General features: G+C 39.4%; 1 protein-coding gene across 1 annotated transcript in view; it reads right to left on the bottom strand.

The window, feature by feature from the left end:
- The window catches only part of KAL1 (Kallmann syndrome 1 sequence), a 145,272-nt gene that overhangs the window by 47,673 nt on the left and 79,772 nt on the right, over positions 1-17,827 (bottom strand). Inside the window, exons 6-7 of the mRNA XM_011957514.1 lie at positions 6,563-6,768; positions 4,599-4,740 (exon numbers count right to left, since the gene is read on the bottom strand). Coding sequence (XP_011812904.1) covers positions 4,599-4,740; positions 6,563-6,768 — 348 coding nt within the window. The remainder of the gene's footprint in view (positions 1-4,598; positions 4,741-6,562; positions 6,769-17,827) is intronic.

A 17,827-nucleotide genomic window follows, 5' to 3' on the forward strand; every position in this document is an offset into this window, starting at 1 on the left:
CTCTTAATTGATCAGCTAAAGTATTACCTAGTTTTGTCTTTGATAGGTTAACTAACATATCTCTTAATTGATCAGCTAAAGTATTACCTAGTTTTAAAAGATAATTAGCAAAAGACCTTAACACAGGGAATCAACCAGTCGAATAGATTTCTTTCATTTAACTGCCTGCTTTGTTCATTTAACTGCCATAATTCCAGTGTCTCCCCACTTGGCTAAAAATTCCCACTGGTAAAGATAATTCCTCTGGAACAGCCAACCAAGTGAAAACATAAACTCTTGGACGACACGGTTAAAACATGCAAATGGCTTGCAAAAGATGTCCAACCTTGGTTGTTCCAAGATGAGACCAAAAGCCCTTTCTTTCTCTCTTCCCCTTTAGTATTTATGACCATAGCAGATGAAAGCTTAAGAAAGCTGTAGTGTTGGAGTGTGGCACAGAGCAGGTTGAATGGAAAGACAGTTGCATTCAGCTGAGTTACAATCAATTTACTGAGCTCTTACTATGTTCCTGGAAAATTCAAGAAACCTGTGGGTCCTGAAATAATTACAGGACTTAGAAACAAACTGAACAGGAAGTGGTAAAAGGAAGTCTCCCAAGTGTCTGGTCAGTAGTAACCTCAATGGAGACCAGAGATACATGGGAACATCAAGCTTTGTAAGTGGAGGGAGTGAGTTCAACGTGGAGTATGTTGAGGTTGAGATGCCTGTATGACATTCAGTTACAGGGAATGACAGGCTAGAGACATCTGGTATTAGTGGAGAAATCAAGGCTGGAGCTGAGTCATTGAGAACAGACCATGAGTAGGTAGTGACTAAATTGTTAGAGCAGAAAAGGTAGAACCCTGGAGAGCTCCAATGTCCAAGAGCTGGATGGAGGCAGGAGATCCTACAAGGAAACTGAGGTACGAGAAAAATTAAGACATCTGGGAGTCAAATATACAAAGGTCAAGATGTAACAGTGGGGAAAGTGTAGTTAAACAAGGACAAACTCATCAGAAATGGTCAATAAAATTGCAATGGAAAACATCCACTAGACTTAGAAATTAGCAGGGGCAGATTTGGTGGAAAAGTGAGATTGAAAAATAGATTGCAGAAACTTGAGAAAAAATGTGGAAAGGAGAAAGATAAGATGGTAGCTAGAATGAAACCAGCATCAATGAAAGCTTTGCTTTAGAACTGGAAGCTGAGCAGATCAAGCCGGTGGAGAGGAATAGGTTGAGGTTGTAGGCAAACAAGGGAATAACTAATTAACCTGGTTTCAAAAATATTTTTGTTGCCGTGTGTATATGCCAGGGATTATGATGGATACCATGACCAGATATATAGATAATCCATGGTCTCTGACGTAGATGAGATTTGACTTCAGTCAATGCAGGTATCTGAGTTGGGAAGGAATGGGTCTAGAAACTACATGATGAAGTCCACCACATACAGAAGGAAGGCTGACTCCACCTTGGAATACAGAAGACAGGAGAAAATAAACATGGACATGAGAATAGATATGTTTATATTTGTGGGGAACTGCATGGCTTACTAAGAGGAAGAGATTTAGACTAGACTGTGCACTCCATGTAATAGATATGTTTATATTTATGGGGAACTGCATGGCTTACTGAGTAAAAGGGATTTAGACTGGACTGTGCACTCCATGTGCAATGTGACTTAAAGGACAGAAAAAGGTTTATAATCATACTTGAGAGGGTAGCAGAAGGAGCGAATTAAAGAATATCTCCCTGAGTTACAGGATTCTGTGGGGATACCCCAGGAAGGGTGAAAAACTTGTGGATATGCTACAGAGATCCAGGGTTTCATAAAAGTTTTGTCTGTGGGCTGGACCATGACAAGGCTCTAGATAATGTAACTTCAACAAGGACAAGCTGAGGTTGGACTTTGTTTCTCCTTGCTTTTGGTTCTGGAAATTAACAGATCTTAAATTATGGGAATTTGCAATCCCATACCAGTTTCTAATGGGGAAAGAATGTTGTTTATTGGAAGAACCAGGAGACTAAAAGACATGCTTATTTTACACAATAGATGAAATCTCCACCACCAGTAGAGAAAGACAGCTCTTGCATGAGCTGAAGTTTAAAGGATTTTGGCCTGAGAAGGGGGTTGGTAAGGAATATAGAAGAATATAGTGAAGGATGCAGTTTTGGGGAAAGTGAGAACTGAAGATAACTAGGTAGCTGTCTTGAGAGTGGAACTCCAAAAAGAGAGAGATCTGTAAGTACACTGGTATTTTCTAAAGAAAACTGACTGCTCTTTAAAGAATGGATATTTAAGAAAGAGCAGAAACATAATAGTAATTAGGAGACTATTTTAATTTACAGGAAAGAAAAGATAATAGCCTGAACAAGGGAAAGAACTGGACAGATTCCATATGGAATTTAAAATTAGTGACAAAAGGACTTTCTGAAGAATTGGATTTCTGGAGAGAAAAAACAGAAAAATGAAGAATGACTTCTGCATGTTTGGCCTGAGCAAAAGGCTGAATCTTGGTGCCATTTATTTAGATAGGCAAGCCCAAGAGAGGAACAGGTATGGGCGAAAATCCAGAGCTCATGTTTGAACATTTTATTTGAAATATCTGCAAGCCATCCAAGTGGAGGTGCTAAGTGGGTGGCTGAATGTAGGACTCTGGAGTTCAAAGAGTGGTCAGGGTGGAAGGGCAGGGAGTCATTAGCACACAGATGGTGGTTAAATCCCTGCAACTCATGAGACCTCCAGGGGAGAGAGCAGTGGCCCATCCACCTTCATTCTTTCCTCACGCTGAGTTCTTTGCCCATGCAATATGCTTCTCTAACTCTCTACACTCATCCATGCTGCTGCGTTTGTGTGGAATGATGCCCATTCCTTGCGAGCCTGCAGATCGCTCACTCTTCAGGACTTCATGAGGGATGATGTGATTCTCATTCCCACCTCCATGTCGGTCATTTCTGCTTCCACTGTTTCCTGTAGTTCTGTCTGTATGCAACACACAGATCTTTGTTATTATTTTACGTATTTATCTCCCAAATTCAAAATTAGGCACTTTTAAGGCAGAAACCAAAATACATCATTGTGCTAGGAATAATGTATGTGTGTGTATGTATGTGTGTGTGTGTATGAGTATGTACGTGTGTCTAGTTATGTGCATGTTTGTATTTGTAGACATGTGTATATGTATGCATATGTGTACATGTATACCGATGCGCACACTATATTTATAGAAAATTATGGAACGTATTGCTCTACAGTGTATATATATAGTTTACATAGTGTATTACAGCATATAGTGTGTGTGTATATATTATATAGTATTCCTGGCATTAGACACAGTGATGTCATAATTTATAGGCACACAATTTCAATGCGATGAGTAGATGGATGAATGGATTAAAAATGAATGAGGTTACTAAACATATTTCCATGAGAACTTTTAGGTAAAATTTATATTGTACCGAGACTCACATACAAATTGATCATTTCAAGTCCATTTAATCTCCGAAGAGACTATTTCTCAAACAGATAGAAATCTCTGTTTCTGGACCATTTTTTGAAGCATTATTTCAAACAAACCTGCCCATTTGGATCCTACGTTTTCCCAGGGGTGGAAGGTAATGATGAGCAACCCCTGTGTTTCACTCTGCAAGACTAGCATTGCCTTTCCTAAATTCAGACAAATGTTGAACACATTCTTCTTCTCCTTCTGAATGAGGCCCACCGCCCTGATCAAAGGCAGCTATGATGACGGGGTCCTGCTAGCCTAAAAAAACTCAACATCGAAGGAGCCCCTGAGACAAAGGCCTCCTCCCTCCTACTTTGGTCTCTGCCTTCAAAGTGCCCAACTTTGATTTGGGAGATAAATACGTAAAATAATTGCACAAAAATAAGTGTGTTATATACAGAACTAGAGAAACACTGTAATCCCAGCACTTTGGGAAGCCAAGGCGGGTGGACCACCTGAGGTCAGGAATTCGAGGCCAGCCTGGCCAACATGGTGAAACCCTGTCTCTACTAAAAATACAAAAATTAGCCAGGCATGGTGGTGCGCACCGGTGATCCCAGCTACCCAGGAGACTGAGGCAGGAGAACCGTTTGAACCCAGGAGGCAAAGGCTGCAGTGAGCTGAGATCATGCCACTGCACTCCAGCCTGGGTGACAGAGCTAGACTCTGTCTCAGAAAAACAAAACCAAACAAAAAAACAAAAACAACAACAACAAAAAACTACAGAAACAGTGGAAGCAGAAATGACATCAATTTGTAACAGTTTAACTGTATGTATTCGCCTTAAAAACAAGTATGTAATACGCATATGTACACGTCATGTAAACATAAAAATAGCCAATCTGTTAAAATGAGACAAGATAAGTTTTCTTAAATTTCCATTACAACACCAAAATTGCACCTACAATAGATAAAAACCATAAGAAAGAATTCAAAAGTCAAACTGTTTTGTATGTCGTACTTTAAATACTATAGTCACATGCATGTGGGTAAGAAGATTTGCCATGTAATTATTCCAAATCAAAGACTCACTCTCCCTCCATTGTGCCTTGATGTGATATGGCGCCCGTGAGGTCACAGTCATCTTGAAAAACATGACACAGTCACTTACTGTTGGTTGCATGTGTGGATGTGAAGTGAAGGGACACCTTTGCACTCTTCAGCCGTGTCTGTCCCCAGTACGTTATGGCTTGCAATTCCACAACATAGTCACAGTCTGGCTGGAGTTTCTCCAGGGTCACAGAATTTTGAAACTAGAAATTAAGAGAATATACCCAAAATGCATCACAAACCTTCCATGTCTCTCATCTTCATTGCAAAATCTCGTGTGTCATTATGAAGCATACCAACTTCTGATTTCTTTTACCAACTTTTCTATATCTTTGGGATCTGAAAATTCAGTTTTACTACGGATCAAAATAAACTTCAGGCCAGGTGCCGTGGCTCCTGACTGCAATCCCAGCACTTTGGGAGCCTGAGGTGGGAGGATTGCTTGAGCCCAGGAGTTTGAGACTACCCAGGCAACATAGCAAGACTGTCTCTACAAAAAAAAAAAAAATTAACCGGGCATGGTGGTGTGCACCATAGTTCCTCAGGAGGCTGAGGCGAGAAGATTGAGCCCAGGAGGTTGTGCCTGCAGTGAGCTGTGATCGCACCACTGCACTCCAGCCTGGGCAACAGAGTGAGACCCTGTCTCAAGAAATATAATAAAATAAAAACTAAAAATAAACTTCATAGAAAGGCCAAATGTATTTTGAAAATACTGTTTCTAAACCAATTATTGGTCTCAGATAACATGGAAATAAATCATTCTGAGCCCTCTCCACTCTGAGACACCACCTCTCGAAGGAAAGGGAGCTGTTTATAATAAAGTAACAGAGGTTTATGTTGCCACATACCTGGAAAAATTATGAATTGGCACTAATTGTAATTCTTTGATATCTGTTCTAAATTTTCTAGGAGCAAATTTCCACCAAAAGCTATACAAAAGAAAAATTAGCTTGACAAAATGCTTCAAGGTGCTTCATTATTTTCTGTCATAATGTATTGGGCAGGGGGCTGGAGGGCGGGGCCTGTCAGCATTTCATCATGTCACTTTTTGTTCTAGATTCCTAAGCGACTCTCCAATTTCAGCTCTTTCAACTCATGAGGTAAGTGTGCACTACCATTGTCATTTGTAGCAAAATCCTTCAATATGAAAAATGGAACTGTCATAAAATTTCATAAAAATAAAGTGAAAATAGTATAATGGCTAAATATCAATGATACAGACTTTTGAGGCATGTTTTATAATTCTGAAGGGCACAGATATTGAAATCTTTAGCCTTGCTATCTTTTCATTTCTAACCATTTATTTATCTACGAAATTCAACTTTGTGACAGGAAAAGGTCTTTATGTAAATTTTAGACAAGATAAAGGAATGTATACTAAAACGAAACCAAGTAACTATTTTTATGCAGTAAGCATTTCAAATAATACAAGATGTTTGATATCGTAAGAATCTCATGCAGAAAATGGTTCAATGAAGATTTTATTTCTTGGCATCTGACGAATAAACCACTCCAGATCCTTTTAATCAATGAGAAGAACATACTGTGACATGTGCCCTTCCTAAGCTGTTACTGCTCAGTGATTAGATTATAGATGGAAACACCTCACAATAGAAAAGCCATGAATGTCCACTCTTCCATTTACAAGGATCTCTCTCTCTCTCTCTCAAAAAAAAAAACAAAAACCTAAAAGTAAAGCACATTTTGCATAATATCATTTTCTATGGCCAGACAGGTAAGATGGAGATCATTTAAACTGTTCCTTTGATTTCCAGAGTTGTGACTGACATTTAGATAGGAGTAGGTCAACAGTCTAAATGCAAATGCTTCTGCCTAAAATATAAAAGGCAAAACAGCTGGCATGACCCTGCATTCTGTGAACTTCCTTGGTAGAAATGAATGGGAGGGAAGCTTTCCTGCATCCATGGCATCTCTCAGTTCAGCAGAGGCCTCTTTTCAGGCCAGTTGCCTTGAGTTGACATACACTCTGTGGGAAGAACAATCCTTCCGCCAGTTTCCACTCACCCCATCCGTAGTCTTTCTCCGCTTCTTCTTCGTTGGGACAAGAGACTTACTGCTGACCGTCCAGCTCCAAAAGACCTTGTAGTGATGCACAGGGATGTCCGGCTCCTCAGGGAGATCCCAAACTATAGTGATGGTCACACTCCCATCACTGTTGACGGTGGAGTTGGCCAACCGGAGGTTAGCCGGTGCTGGTGGGGCAGATGGATCTGAAATTCCAGTACAAAGACACATCATATGAATCCACAAAACTAACATCTTTGGACATGTAATGACTACATGGTCAACACGTGAAGCATTGCTTTTTATAGGTAGAAAAGCTGAAAACGGGGGTGAAGGGGCACGGTGGCTCATGTCTGTAATCCCAACACTTTGCAAGGCTGAGGCTGGCATATCTCTTGAGCTCAGGAGTTTGAGGACAGCCTGGGCAACAAAGTGAAATCCTGTCTCTACAAAACATAAAAAATTAGCTGGGCAGGATGGTGCATGCCTGTGGTCCCAGCTGCTCAGGAAGCTGAGGCAGGAGGATTGCTTGAACCCGGGAGGTCAAGGCTGTAGTGAGCCGTGATTAGCACCACTGCATTCCAGCCTGGGGAAGAGAATGAGACACTGACTCCAAAAAAAAAAAAAAAAAGGTAAAAGAAAAGCAAAGCTGACAACAAGCAATTAAGTAAGATCTCCTTGTTAAGCCTCATATTAAAAGATAGTCTATTAAACAGCAATATAAATTTGTTTGGTCCAAATTTGTAACACAGAAGGGTCATTTTAGGCATTTCCATACCAGGGCAACCCAGCCACATTTTTACTGTGCTGAAATTGATACATTTTGGTAAAATATAGTATAATTCAACGGGGGTGAATTGACATTAAATAGGTAAGCAACAAAGAATCACCTTTTAACACTCTGAAAAGAAAAAGAAATTCAGCTCACACAAGTAACTGTTTTCATCTTCATGCCCTGTAGCTAGCGATTCTTGCATCAGCTAAGAGCAATAAAGGGAAATCAGAAAAGAAAAAAAATTAAAACCTGCACCATTTTGTATCCACATTGCACACTGGATGGCTTACAGATAGCATTCATTTTTGTGATTGTACCATTTCTGGTTTGTCTTATTAACGAAAAGCTTCTCAGCTGTCAAGAGAAAGATGAGGTGCTGGAATTACCACCTCACAAATCTCCACTGAAACTACATATATGAAGAAGACTAAATATAGCAAAGCTGGAGGGTCTTTACTTCATTTTCTGTTACAAATTGAGCAAGTGGAGATGCTACTCACCACCAGTGATTTACAGAGGGTTTCATTTCAAGATGCCATCATGGGAAGATGCTGTAAATAATTCTAATTATAGTACCATCTGTGCTGGAGGCTCAAAAAAGTCATATCTAACTTGATATAAATGAAGACTGGAGAAAAAAAATCCATGTTTTTACTCTCAGTCATTCGTGGTTTTGGAATGATGGAAACATAAGGTATTTTTTGAAATGTATTGCTTTCCTCTATGATATATCATGTCTGGACATTTAGTTATGTTAGTTCCTTTATTTTCTAAAATAAGAAAGCTTCATAGTATTTTTCAGGTAAGAGGCTAATCGAAAGCGTATTAGGTGATACTGCTAGTCAAGTCATTCTCCCTTTTTTTTAAACTAACTTTTACTTTCAGTTCCAGGGTACATGTGCAGGCTTCTTACAGAGGTAAATGTGTGCCATGGTGGTTTGCTGCACAAACCAACCCATCACCTAGGTATTAAGGCCAGCAACCATTTAGGTGTTCTTCCTGATGTTCTACCTCCCCACCTCCCCCAAGCAGGCCCTGGTATCTGTTGCTGCCCTCCATGTGTCCACGTGTTCTCATCCTTCAGCTCCCACTTATAATTGAGAGCATGCAGTCTTTCATTTTCTGTTCCTGCATTAGTTTGCTGAGGATAATGGCTTCTAGCTCCATCCATGTCCCTGCAAAGGACATGATCCTGTTCCTTTTCATGGCTGCATAGTATTCCATGGTGGATATGTTCCACATTTTCTTTATCTAGACTTTATCCATCAACCTACTGTTGATGGGCATTTGGGTTGGTTCCATGTCTTTGCTATTGTGAATAGTGCTGCAGTGTACACAAGTGTGCATGCATCTTTATAACAGAATGATTTATATTCCTTTGGGTATATACCCAGTAATGAGACTGCTGGATCAAATGGTATTTCTGAGTCAAGCCATTCTCAATCAACATCAGGAATCTCTGGAATGTCCAAGACTTACACTAGGATATGCTGATTCCCTGAGTGCAGGTGGGACCCAGGATTATGTATATCTTACATGAAACACACAAGTAATATGAGGTAGATGACCTGCAGGTCAAAAGTAGACAAGTACTGCATCAGGTGGCTCCTATGAGGTCTGAACATCACATATGTAAGGAGGAAATGTTTTTTTCCTCTTGTTATCACAATGGGAAGCACCCCAGTAAGGAGATTTGGCAGAGCCATCTGAGGACTTCCCCAGTCATCAATATTCACAACACTGCTGATCACTTCCTTTTCTTAGAAATACAACCTTCATTTGGTGTTCAGGACATTACTCTACTGGATTTTTTTTTTTTTTGAGACAGTCTCGCTCTGTCACCCAGTCACCCAGGCTGGAGTACAATGGCGTGATCTCGGCTCGCTGCAACCTCTGCCCGCCTGCCTGATTTAAGAGATTCTCCCACCTCGGCCTCCCAAGTAACTGGTATTGCAGGCACCTGCCATCATGCCTGGCTAATTTTTGTATTTTTGTAGAGATGGGGTTTCACTATGTTTGCCAGGCTGGTCTGGAACTCCTGACCTCAGGTGATCCACTCGCCTCGGCCTCCCAAGGTGCTGGAATTACAGGCGTGAGCCAACAGAAGCTATTTTTCAGCCACATGCTCCATGATCCTTAACATCCCATGATCTCTAGACAGGAGAGTGTTCTGCGTCTCAATTCAGGGGCCTCTCTCTTCTCATCTACACTCGCTCTCTAGAGATCTCATCAGGTGTCACAGTTTTTAAAAAATCTTTGTGCTGATAACTTTCAAATTGATGTCTTCAACATAGACTATGCCCTTGAATGCAGATGCCATCATTCAAATACCAATACTCAAAAAATTGCATTCCAGTAGCTCCACTTGGAGGTCTCAGAGGCATTCAAAACTAATGTGCCCCAAAGCAAAATCATGATCCCTACGCATAGCCCACCACCAACACATATCCCACCACACATAGCCTACCACTGACACCCCCATCTCAGTACATGGGAATTGCTCTTTCCAGTTGCTCTGGCCCCAACCCTTGAAGTCATACATTTATTTTCCACTCACATCCCTTGAGCAAACTGTGTTAGCACTACCTTCAAAGTGTAATGGAAATTTAACTGCCTTTCACCACTTACAATGTCCTGGGCCAAGCCAACATCACCTCTCCCTGATTATTGCCAAGGGCTCACCACTGCCTCCCTAGAGGTTTTTCTGAATACAGCAGTCCGATGATTCTGTACTGCACAGTCCTGAATGCCCTGCAACCCGTGCCTCGGTTACCTCCCAGAGCACCTTTCCTTCTATCACCTTCGCCCCTCAGCCCAGCCACACTGGTTCCCATGCTATTTCCTGGAGAGGAAAACTGCGATGCTACTAAGGCTTTTCCTCTCCCTTTGCCTAAATGCTTTCCTTGATGTCTCCACGGCTGGCTCCTTTCCTGCTGCAGGTCTACTAAATGTGACCCTATTTTTAAAAAATAGCTACATATGCTTTGCTCCATTTACCAAAACAAAACAAAACACAACACCATGATTATGCCTTGCTTCATTATTCTCCAAGCCCTTATTACCAACTGTTATGGTAAATATTGAGTGTCAACTTGACTGGATTGAAGGATGCAAAGTGTTGCTCCTGGGTATGCCTGTGAGGGTGCTGCCGTGGGGATTAACATTTGAATCATTGGACTGGAAAAGGCAGACCCTCCCTCAATCTGGGGGGGGGCACCATTCTAATTAGCTGCCAGTGCAGCCAGAATAAAAGCAGGGAGAAGAACGTGGAAAATTTAGACTGGTTTAGTCTTCTGGCCTACATCTTCCTCCCGTGCTGGATGCTTCCTGCCCCCGAACATCAGACTCCAAGTTCTTCAGCTTTGGGATTCGGACCTTTGAACACAGACTGAAGACTGCACTGTCGGCTTCACTACTTTTGAGGTTTTGGGACTTGGACTGGCTTCCTTGCTCCTTAGCTTGCAGATGGCCTATTGTGAGACCTCATCTTGTGATTGTGTGAGTCAATACTCCTTAGTATATATAAACTCCCCTTTATATATACATCTATCCTATTAGTTCTGTCCCTCTAGAGAACCCTGACTAATACACAAACTGACTTATTAGGTACCTTATTTGCTGTCTGCTTCTACTCACAATAGTGAAAACTCCCTGAGAGGAGAAACGTTTGTCTGTTTTTCACATCTGTATCTCCAAAGTCCAGAAGAAAACCTAGCCCACAGTATGTACTCAGTAAGCAATTGCTGAATGAATAAATGAATGAAGGACAGGCTTCTCCTAAACGTTAGCTTTGATTTGTAAGGTGATATATTTCAGTTTCAGGTTCAAACCCTGTCAATCAGAATTGCTAAATCACAAGATCCTAAAGTGAATTGCAAAATCAAAGGAATGTTCTTCCCAGTTTGAAACAAAATAATTAAAGCAACCCCTCTTCCTCTGGTGTAGGAATCAATCCTTAACCTACAAAAGGGAGTTACCAACCTTCCTGGGAGGGAACCCAGCTTACAACTGAATCATCACTTCAAGGCAAGAGAAGAATTAAAACGTGAGAAGATAATAACAGTCGTTCGTGTTCTCAGCAATGCACCTGAATGTCTGTATGCTGAAAATAAGTAGTCATATGAATTTTGCAGATATTCTAGGCTCATAAGGAAAAGCTCAAAATAATCTCCTCTTCTAAAGAAACTCTTAACATTTAAGAAGGTCATTGAATTTGATCATCTTCTTTAATTTATGTTATTCATTACATCATTTCCTGCCCTGGAAAATTTTTCTTAGACGTTATCATAATAATCTAGAATAACATCATCTATTTTATGAAACATTATGAAACATGAAACAACACAATTTATGAAAACAACATTTGAGAAAATAATGCTTTAAAAGATATGAATTAATAATATTTTCTTTACATTTTCTCAAAAGGAAGGCCCATTTTGAGTTTACAATACCAAAATGGCATACTTCCATTACCAAGATGAGGTACTCCCATCTCTTTCTCCCCCAAAATAATCACCATAAAATTGTAAAAGCAGGTCAGGCATCATGACTCACGCCTGTAATCTTAGTGCTTTGGGAAGCTGAGGCAGGAGGAGTGTTTGAGGCCAGGAACTCAAGACCAGCCTAGGCAATAGAGAAAGACCCTGTCTCTACAGAAAAAAAAAAAAAAAAAAAAAAAAAACATAAAATTAACTGGGGCATGATGTTGTATGCCTGTTGTCCTAGCTACCCAGGAGGCTGAGGCAGGAGAATTGCTTTAGTCTGAGAGTTCAAGGCTACAGTGAGGTATGACTGCACCAGTGCATTCCAGCCTGGATGAGAGAGTGAGATTCTGGCTCTTTAAAAAACAAGAACAAAAAGAAAACAAAAACAAAAGAAAATGGCAGAGATCACCTGTTTATTGCCGTGATTCTCCTCTGTAAACAAGCCATTCATTCATCCACTTATTCACTATGGGGTTCAGGTGAGACAGGGTCAATCCAGTTTGTCTAATCTGAAGCATTTTACTCAGTCCTAACAAGTTTCTATATTTAAGCCATTCTCTGCCTTGAGAATTGGTTCCCTACATTATGAAACAAGGTGTATTCATTTGGCTGAATTATACGGAATGTTTTATTTCATTATGCATGATGTTTTAATTGTTTTAGAATTTTGAAATGTAGTTGGAGATTTTCATGTGAAATTTATATATATGTGTGTGTGTGTATATATATACACACACATACACACATACACACATATAGATATACATATGCATAAATAGACAGTGGCTTATGAGAGACAGAGAGTCAGAGAGGGAAACTCTATACTCTATGTTATTATAAAGCCCTCAGGAATTTTGCAACTTATTTCACGTTTTTTTAACTGATGAGGGTTTTAGGGGTCAGAGAGGTAAAGATCTATGTCCAAGGTCATTCACATCATTGATGGCAGAAGAAGGAGTGTGAGAACAAAAATGAGAGCAGAAAAATGGGGTTGAAGGTCTAACAATACACACCTCTACGTGCCACACTCTACATATATATTCCACCATCATAATGAGGGACAATATCCCTACAGAATGTAAAAATTCAAAGCCTTTTAATGGGAAAAGTGTCTGTTACAATTGTCTAGTGTAGGCATTGATAGGCTTTTTCTGGAAAGGGCCAGATAGTAAAGATTTTAGGTTTTGTGGACCATATGGTCCCCGTTACAATCACTCAACTCTGCCCTCATAGCTCAAAAGCAGTCGCAGACAATATGTAAACAAATGAGTGTGGCTATGTTCCAATAAAACTTTATTTGCAAAACTAGGTTACAGGCCAAATATGGACCCTAGGCCACAGACTGCTCTCCCCTGGTTGGGAGAATTTCAAAAAGTGTGATACCATTAGGTTTAGGAAACTCGATTTGAGCACTGTTTATCCCTAATTTTACAAACATACAGTTGTATTTTGTCTATTAAATGTTAACATTGTTGTTCTCATTTTAGAGATGGGGAAATTGAGGATCACAATTTGATTCAGTACTTCAAGAGCAGAGTTTGATTTACTGCCTCTTCAAGTGAGAGGATGGGAGTCACACCACAAGACCAGTGCTCTCCTCACCCTTCCTCTGAGTCTCAAATCCGGGCATTTTCCCTCAGCTCACTTCTCTTTCTGTTTGATGCCAACTCCCTCCTTACAATCTTCACAATTATTTGCAGAAACACACTGCAGAGAACAAGCACATTTTCAGAGATAACTGAAGTAGGAAGGCTGTATTAGCTCTTTCTACGCCATACAATTAATGTGATTACCAACATAAAATACGCTAAATATTTAGCATGTATACCCAATTTCAGTCTTGGGGAAAAATAGTTCCTTTTATTGATGATCACATGGAACATTTGGATTTCAGAAAGATAAATTTCAGGGTTTGTCACTTAACCCCTTGTGTTTCATGCCACAAACAGGCAAAGTAACAAGCACGAAGGTTTGACACAATGGAAAGACTTTGAGCCTATGCTGGGTAAAGTGACAATAAAATCACTTATCACCCTTGGAGAAATGCAGGCCTATTATTGCACTGACATGAATCTCATGGGAAAAGACCACTTCTGCTTGTCCCAGCAGAAATGCCATCACTTTTTCTGAGGCAGGCTCCTCTAGGTTTAAGACAACACTATTTGTTAAATACAGGAACCCATGAGGCTACAAAGACAGCAACGAGTACAGATCATCATAAAGAAACACGCACATGTGCACATGGAGAACAATACCTATTTCAATGAATGTTGATTTTACTTATTTCATTTCTACCAATAATGTCTATAGATTAAACTTCATACAGAAATGCATCGTAAGAATACCTCATAAGGTATACTTGTGGGGTATATCTGATGTAACTTTGGTCAAGTACAGTTACATTTTAAAAACAATAATATAACTATGTCACAAAGTTTTCAACTAAATAGAAGTTTGGTTCTAATAATATTTAAACTTTTTTTTTCTTTCCAGACTTGGCAGTTGGGGTAGTGTTCCTTCTCCCTTTAAAAAAAAAAAAAAAAAATCTTAGCAAAGCTGCTGAAGCTACACTGCAGGCAAATTTCCAACTATTAAATAGTTTCAAGACATACGTACAGCCAAGCCTTTTGCCCATTGGAAATGGCACATCTCGAGCAGCTGTAGAACAGAGTAAAAAGTCATGGGTCCCCACGGGGCAACAGGGAACTTTATTACCATCAGTGATGTCTGCTGTAGTTTTACTGACACTCTGTAATGCATGCATGGAATAACATCCAGTGTGATACTTATATGCTGTGAAAACAATGCTGTCTGCTTCTTTTTCCTTTGTAATGTATCCTATGCACATGGGGAAATAAGGAGAAAAAGATGGATGAAGGACTTGGAATTTGGAGGGAAATGAATATAACAATCAGAAGATAATATGGTAGGTTAAGGATAATTTAAGTTGGATTTTTATGTTTCTTCATAAGATCCCTTAAAAGTGTGTTATTTTGTAGTGTCAAATTGATATTGACTAATTTCAAATGAACAAACATATGTTTGCTCGCTTTTGGCGACATATCAAAAAAATGAATTTGGATTTTGCCTTATACAATCCACAAAATCAGAACTCTTCCTTCTTTTACTACCCATATTGACACACAGATGTAGTCACAGTAGCCAGAAACAAACACGTCATTTCCCAAATTCAGCAAACTGGTAAATACTATTTTGTAATAGGTTCTAGCTACTTAGTAATATATATTTCCAATGCTAAGCATGCAATATTTTGTATTTTTGTATTTTGCAATTTTGTATTTTAAAATAGCTATTTTTACTTATTTGATACATATCAGCAATATCAAGGGAAAGTTAAACACCAATTTACTGAAAAAGATTAGCAACTGCAACATGGAACCCAAAGGTATTTTTATATTTGTGACCCTGACTCCAAATTGGCCATTCCCAAAATCTGGGCTCTCTGTTGGTTAGACATTAGTGGTCTTCTCATTCCAAGAAGTGGACAATAACGTAAAGCTTGTCAGATTTTGGGAAATGAGAGAGGTGAAAATAAAAGAAACTAGAAAGTGATGCCTGTGTCTGATTATTAACTTTGTACCATAGAGGAAGAAGCTTAGGAATATTTAATAATGTGGGAATTCCTTTCATGATTTCACCACATTTTATTCATGAAACTATTAATGTATTTATTTTAAACCATAATTCAAAATGTATTAGATCCACTCTAACAGGAATCACGCTGATGTCGAGTTACACGAGAAGTAAACAACAGATGTTTTCAGGGGCCCACCCTGACTTTCTTGTGCTGTGCTGTTTCAGGGCACATCAGCTCAACTTCTGAATGCCCCTCCCACACCTCCTCACCTAAGGCTGTGTCTGGGCTCAGAGCAAGCTCTGCCAGCATGCAGACCAGATACGCTAGGAACAGCTGCAGACAAAGACTGACTTGAACACCCTTAACCCCCCTCCAGGGAGGAGTTCTCAGGTGTGTGTGCTTCACGCTAGCTCCCTGAGTGCCCAGTGGAGAGGAAGCTTAGGTTGCCTATGGTAAATAATTCGCCCTTTATTGTATTCTTTCTACACCCTGTCCTACTCCCCTTCTTACCTACCACATTCCTGGATCACTTCCTAAGTAAACTGCTCACACTCAAAGCCTTCACTTGGATCAGGTTCTGAAGGTGTCTGATCTTTGATGGGCAATCTCTATTTGTTGAAATTTGTGTTTCAAAGCAGCAAATATCAACTTATGTAGGAATATGAAGACATATCAACATCTTGTGCTCAGAGGTTTCATGTTGTTTGTTCCAAATGGAATGGGATAGTAAAGTTTAGGTAGACCCCCAGGAGTGACCTGTGAAGGTAACTTACTATGTGCAAAGATACAGTCCCACATTCTAAATAAAGAGACAAAAAGTAGAAATGAGCACTAGGCATTCATCAATTAAACTGTTATTCATTTTTAATTTCAAAGCCAACGTCCCATCTCAAGTACCAGGAGGAATTACAGTATAGACAATTTCAGTAGGCAAATATAAAAATTATCCCAAATTCTAACAAAAAGTAATGATTTTGCCCATCCTATATTTATGCATTTTTTTCTGGAAGAGGTAAGAGCAGTAAAAATATTCAGAAATGGTATTCACCAGGAAAACAAAAAGCATGAAACTAATTTACTAATCTATGAATAACTTAGAGTTTTCTATAAAAATAGATATGTTGAGTTAGGTCTAAGTTATGGGAAAATAAATGACTTAAGAAGAAATTAAATAGTAGCCAATCCATTTTGCCAAACATGGACTAATTTTGTATTTTAAAATAACTATAAAGAAGATAAGGACAAGAAGTTTGGCTTTTCCATGAAAATCAGCTTTATAGTCCATGAATCAGCTTTATAGTCCATATAGTCTATGCAGTGAGCCTAAACTAACTGGAACTCATTTTATCTATTTTTGCTGTTTAATTTTACTTTTATTTGCTGAGATATTCATGGTAGATGAAAAAAATAAATAAATAAAAACCCTTCCTGTTTTCCTTGACCCAGCCTTAAGTTATCAACACTGTCTCTCTACCCAAACCAAATACAATAGATAATTGCTTACTTCTTGTACAGACTACTACCTTGGAAGTGGTGACTGTTTTTAAAAAGTAATTTTAAACCACCAGAAGACTGGCACACTTTCAATTCTGGAGCAAACAGGGATAAATGGGCATTTATTGAATGAAAATGCACCATTTTTTGAAACACCGCGGTCATTGCAGTTACTATTAAAATGTTGTTCTATCTTTCACTTTGACAAAGACACCTGATAGGGTTTGGCTGTGTCCCCACCGACATCTAAACTTGAATTGTATCTCCCAGAATTTCCACATGTTGTGGGAGGGACCCAGGGGGAGGTAATTGAATCATGGGGACCGATCTTTCTCGTGCTATTCTTATGATGGTGAGTAAGTCTCATGAGATCTGATGGGTTTATCAGGAGTTTCTGTTTTTGCTTCTTCCTTATTTTCTCTTGCTGCTACCATTTAAGAAGAGCCTTTCGCCTCCCACCGTGATTCTGAGGCCTCCCCAGCCATGTGGAACTCTAAGTTCAATTAAGCCTTTTTGTTCCCAGTTTTGGGTATGACTTTATCAGCAGCATGAAAACAGACTAATACGACACCCAAAATTTACATTTCCATATGTCTCAATTTGAGGTGCATCCCAAATGTTAGTTCTTACAGTCTTACAAACCAAAAATGTAAGCACTGAATTCATAGCGGATTCCATTATATTTTCAGTAAAGATGCATCACAGAATTATGGGAGTTTAACAAATCACTAAAACAGTGGAAGACAAACCCTCCAGGATATGTATAAAGGAGACTTAAACAGTACGTTAACAAGATGCTGCCACATCTTTCCCTACCTTCCTCAAGCTCATCAAAAGTAGAAAAGAGCCTCGCTGGGAAAAAATGTCTTTAACAACTGTTTTGAAATATATAATTTCCACACCATAAAATTCTC

Source organism: Colobus angolensis, unplaced genomic scaffold, assembly GCF_000951035.1.
Source record: "Colobus angolensis palliatus isolate OR3802 unplaced genomic scaffold, Cang.pa_1.0 Scaffold444, whole genome shotgun sequence".
Lineage (NCBI taxonomy): Eukaryota > Metazoa > Chordata > Mammalia > Primates > Cercopithecidae > Colobus > Colobus angolensis.